General features: G+C 33.2%; 1 protein-coding gene across 1 annotated transcript; it reads left to right on the forward strand.

The window, feature by feature from the left end:
• LOC104763613 (homeobox-leucine zipper protein REVOLUTA-like) lies at positions 3,482-5,447 on the forward strand. Its single transcript, XM_010486966.1, has 9 exons — positions 3,482-3,708; positions 4,037-4,199; positions 4,303-4,376; positions 4,467-4,557; positions 4,647-4,742; positions 4,815-4,928; positions 5,002-5,085; positions 5,164-5,281; positions 5,410-5,447. Exons 1-9 carry the CDS (start codon positions 3,482-3,484, stop codon positions 5,445-5,447), a joined length of 1,005 nt encoding a protein of 334 aa, XP_010485268.1.

The following is a 5,502-nucleotide window of genomic DNA, read 5'->3' on the forward strand; positions in this document are numbered from 1 at the left end:
CCACAAACTTTTTATTTGTTTAAGCTGTGTAATCCCCGGTACAAACACAAGGTTGAACAATAAAAATGCGTAAAAAAACGTATTTAACAATTTGATCGTCACTTGCATTTTTCTTTTAGTTTTTTTTTGTTTGTGTGGCGTAAACTAAGTAGGTGAAATGCATTTGTTTGTTCTACTGTTGTTGTTGTTATTAAGAGGTTTAAGTATGTTGTTTAAATTTAAAACGAAGCATATGTATAGAGAAAAGGATTCAAGTATGTGGCTGTGGTAAATAAAAGAAAGAAAAAAACAAAAGAGAAAAATAGTGCGGCGATGTGTGACGGATAATTGAAGACCGAAGGGAAAGGCGCCATAAAAAGATTGTCTGGATTTAAGGAACCATTTTAAAAATTTTAATTAGTGTAATTTCTCATTATTTTATAAATTGCTTTGGTGATCTTCTACATTAGTAAACAAAACCGAACTCATAAGAATCCAAATGGCATGACACTAAAAACAGAATCCTTTGCAGTGTGAGGAGTACAAACAAAACAAAGATGGTAGTGCAGATCAAACTAAGCATAGTGATTAAACAATAATATATCATTTTGAGTAATCGTAACAGTTTGTCGTTTGATTATATTTGTAACTGTATTGTTCTAATAATGATTTTTAAGAAACCAAACACATAATATCATGTGTATCAAAAGTTATGTGCGATCAGTGAAATTACTATCTTCTTCAAAAGGGGAAAAAACAGAAAAATTAATTAAATTTGGAACCAAAAGAAAATAAAAAAGTTTCTTACAGAAAGTAATTACACTTACAGATAAATGAAAAAGGCTATAGTTTAAAAAATTGTCGAAGAGGTTTAGTCGTATCACTGTGTTTGACTGATCACTGTCTTCTGATTCTTTTTTCAGTTTTAAAACTTAAGTTATTCGCTGCTAATTATCAAAAATACAAAAGAAATCGCAGCTTTAATTAGATAGTTTAAAACTACTACTAACTAGCTGCTAATTAAGGCTTCAAAAGTAAGTCTTCTGATTACTACTATTTTCCGCACCAACGCCTCTGTTAACTCTGAACATATCACACAATTCACACCTAACCTAACTACTGTATCCTTGAAGTCAATATCGATTTTCACTCACTTTATAAATCTACCATTCATATGTTGCAAATATACGTAGCTATCTTTTTTTTTTTCACTCAAGGTCCTATTCTCTGAAGATCATAAATGTAATTTGGAAATAACTGTTTTAGTGAATGCCACAGTCAGTGTACACCTAAACAGTTTATTAATATAACCAATTTGGATCTATATACAATACATATATGTATATAGATAATATCTTATTTACGATAATACAAATTTGGTTCGTATAATAAATGAAGATAAGAAAAGACATGCTAACAAATAAAACACACTACCCACAAAGGGGATAGTGAGAGAATGTGTTTTGTAACAAGATATAACTTTGATTGCTTGATGTGTTAAAATGATTATGTCAGAGACAGAGAGAGCGATCATAGGCTCTCTTTATTCCTAATAACGTCGATTTTTTTTTTGTTCTTCTTTTATGGCTTCCAATAATGTCGAATTTAATTTCTGGTACAGTTTTGCAACTCGAAAGTCTCGAACTATCCTTAACTACATTCGACTATTCGAGAGCATAACTTTGAGAGTGGAGACCAGATCTTAAAACTAAGTCTTGTTTTACCTTTTTAATGAGCAAACTTTCATGGGAGAAGATAGATAAATCCTTCCAAAGATTACAAGCCGTGAATAATAATAATAAGCTCATTTGTGTTTTTTTTTTTACTGGGGTCAGGTTTTTCTTCATCAGTTAATATACATTTACAATCCTAAAATCAATCAGCCTAATACAAAACTAATAGACATATGATTAAACATATAGATATTTTTTTATAAAAAAATTCAAGTAAATTACTACTGACTTTGTTTTTTTTTTGTGTGTGTTTCATTTCATTTCATTTTAAGTATGTTAGTTTTATTCACTCAGAATTGTAAGATATATCTTATTGTTCTGATCCAGTTTCTACTTTTTTCTTTAAGTAGTATTAATAGCTTTAACCAAAACTAAATCGAAATATATTGTACACTAATCAGTTTCACATCAGTTATGTTGCAGATAAATCGTGACTAAAGTTTGTATTATACGTCATTCAAACAAACATGTCCGTTAAAGTTTCTCAAAATAGATTTTATATTATTTTGAAAAATGCATAATACGTTACATCATTGATTAACTTTTTTGAAAAGATAATGCAAACGTTAGATTTCTTTTTTTCCGGTTTTTTTGCTAATTTTGTCTTAGCTTTAGTTTTTTTGTAAGTTCTTCGAGATATAATAATTAGTTACGCATATGAAATTTGTATGTTGTGTAATTAAAAGATATATTCTTTGATAGAACTGTGTAATTAAGAGAGATAAATAAAATTTACATGAAAAAAAAAGAAAAGAAAATAAATTTAACTCCATAATAAATGAAGAAAAGCGAAAAAGATGTAAAACTGTAAATGGATTCCTATATTGTCATATCAGAAAAACAGTAGGGACAACTTCGTAAATGATCGCCGTATTTCTATTTATTATTAATAATATATATAAAAAAAAAAACGCACCACTTTTCTTTTTCGCTGATGCACAGCTTGTCGGTTTGCGTGCAAATCCTCTGTTTCTCAATTTCTCTCTCTTTTATTCCTCTCTTCTCTCTCTCTCTCTCTCTCCCTCCCTCTGTTCTAAAGTTCACCAGAGCAAAGACACACATCACTTACTCTCTCTCTCTCTCCTTCACTTTCTCACAAAACCCACTCTCTCTTTCTTTCTTCTATTTTTTTTTTTTAAAACTTCCACTTTAAAAAGTATTTGATCTTCAGAGTCTTGAAAACCTTTTTTTTTCAGCTACAATTGTACTAAATAATGTTCATGTGTTTCTTCTTCATTGTTCCCAAGTCTTTTGTTTCTGTGTCCTGAATTCTGATATAATGCTTCTTTAAGTGAGAGAGTTGAGTTGACATCACTTCCCTTGAGAGTCTTTCTCTGTTCCCTCATAATCCAACTCTGTTTTCTTTTCTTTTTTTTTTGTTTTTGGGTTCTTTGTTCTGTTTCCTCTTTGAAGAATCTTTAAAATTCTCAGATCTTTTGAATCTCTCTCTCTCTCTCTTTTTTTTCTTCTCAAACTTTAAACTTTTTTTTTTTTTTTTTTTGACAAACTCTCTAGTTTCCACATGTCGTTGGTCTTTCGCTACAAGCCACGACCATAGAATCTTCTTTGTCTGAAAGAGAAAAAAAAAAAAGAATTGCAATTTACGTTTCTCTTAAGCATACTACGACGGACTTTCCTAAGACATCAAAAGATTAATTGAAGAAGACGAAAGAAGAAAGAAGAAGAAGCTTGCAACAGTATAAAGTTTGAGACTTTGGAGTTTTTTTTTTTTTTTTTTTTTTTTTTTTTTTNAAAAAAAAACTATGGAGATGGCGGTGGCTAACCACCATGAGAGAAGCAGTGACAGTATGAATAGACATTTAGATAGTAGCGGTAAGTACGTTAGGTACACAGCTGAGCAAGTTGAGGCTCTTGAGCGTGTCTACGCCGAGTGTCCTAAGCCTAGCTCTCTCCGGCGTCAGCAATTGATCCGTGAATGTTCCATTCTTGCTAATATCGAGCCTAAGCAGATAAAAGTCTGGTTTCAGAACCGCAGGTTTTGCTTCTCTCTCTCTCTCTCTCTCTCTCGTTGCTACTATTAATAATTTTTTAATTAGGGATTTGGAATTTGATTGTATTGGATTTTTATAATCTTTGTTATAATATTCAAATGGATATGAAAGACTACTTTTGTTGCTGTTTGATTCAATTCTCCGACACAATTTCCTGTTTTTTTACAAAAGGGTTCCGTTGAATCTGTCTGGTAGATTTGGTTATTGGTTTTTTCTGCTCATTAGCTTGTACTAACTGTTCTTTTGACTATATATATGGTTATTGTGCGATGTCTAATCTTGGCATTTTTTGTTGTTGTGTGGCTTTTTAAGGTGCCGAGATAAGCAGAGGAAAGAGGCGTCCAGGCTTCAGAGCGTAAACCGGAAGCTTTCTGCCATGAATAAACTTTTGATGGAGGAGAATGATAGGCTTCAGAAGCAGGTTTCTCAGCTTGTTTGCGAGAATGGATATATGAAGCAGCAGCTTACAACTGTTGTATGTAACTCTCTTTTAATCATATATGTTCATTGTTAGTCTTACCTATTCAATAGGTAGATTGAGTTATAAAGTTATTGACTTGTTGTTGTTTTGAATTCAGGTGACCGATGCAAGCTGTGATTCAGTGGTCACAACTCCTCAGCATTCCCTTAGAGATGCGAATAGTCCTGCTGGGTAAAGTTTTGTTTTGGTTTTGTATTGCCTTTTTTTGTTTTCTTAACTTTTTTTTCTTGGCCTTATTAACTTGATTTTTTTTGTTTTTAGATTGCTCTCGATCGCAGAGGAGACTTTGGCAGAGTTCCTATCCAAGGCTACAGGAACTGCTGTTGATTGGGTTCAGATGCCTGGGATGAAGGTTATACACGTTTCCTATTGTTACTTATGTGCTTTTTTGTTTTGTTCGTGTAATATTGAAATGTGAAATCTGATGTTGTGTGTGTTTAGCCTGGTCCGGATTCGGTTGGCATCTTTGCTATTTCGCAAAGATGTAGTGGAGTGGCAGCTCGAGCCTGTGGTCTTGTTAGTTTAGAACCTATGAAGGTAAGAAAAGGCTACTCTTTTTTTAATGCTACACAGATTCAAGTCAAAATGTTTCATATTGTTTTCTTGCAGATTGCAGAGATCCTCAAAGATCGGCCATCTTGGTTCCGTGACTGTAGGAGCCTTGAAGTTTTCACTATGTTCCCGGCCGGTAATGGCGGCACAATCGAGCTTGTGTATATGCAGGTGAGTGTTTCTTTTGGATTAGTTTTCTATCTCTCTAGCACTTGAAGATGAATGAAACATGCCTTTTGGTCAGACATATGCACCAACGACTCTGGCTCCTGCCCGCGATTTCTGGACCCTGAGATACACAACAAGCCTCGACAATGGCAGTTTTGTGGTATGCAACTCTCATAGTGTCTGTATACTGTATAAAAAAAACTGCTGGCTATTGATGTTTTTCATGTATCTTTTGAAGGTTTGTGAGAGGTCACTTTCTGGCTCTGGAGCTGGGCCTAACGCTGCTTCAGCTTCTCAGTTTGTGAGAGCAGAAATGCTTTCTAGTGGGTATTTAATAAGACCTTGTGATGGTGGAGGTTCAATTATTCACATTGTCGATCACCTTAATCTCGAGGTAATTAGATCTTTGCAAAAGGACATTTTGTGTTTACTTCCTTAAGTTTCTTAAAAAACTAATTTAGAAATATCTGTTCTTGCATTATAGGCTTGGAGTGTTCCGGATGTGCTTCGACCCCTTTATGAGTCATCTAAAGTTGTCGCTCAAAAAATGACTATTTCCGTGAGTATATATGTAAAA

This window comes from Camelina sativa, chromosome 18 (assembly GCF_000633955.1).
Source record: "Camelina sativa cultivar DH55 chromosome 18, Cs, whole genome shotgun sequence".
NCBI classification, from domain to species: Eukaryota; Viridiplantae; Streptophyta; class Magnoliopsida; order Brassicales; family Brassicaceae; genus Camelina; species Camelina sativa.

Coding starts and splice junctions, on each gene's coding strand:
- LOC104763613 (XM_010486966.1), top strand. CDS start 3,482: ATGGCGGTGGCTAACCACCATGAGAGAAGCAGTGACAGTATGAATAGA. Junction 4,200..4,302: donor AGCAGCAGCTTACAACTGTT/GTATGTAACTCT, acceptor TTTTGAATTCAG/GTGACCGATGCAAGCTGTGA. Junction 5,086..5,163: donor TCGACAATGGCAGTTTTGTG/GTATGCAACTCT, acceptor TATCTTTTGAAG/GTTTGTGAGAGGTCACTTTC.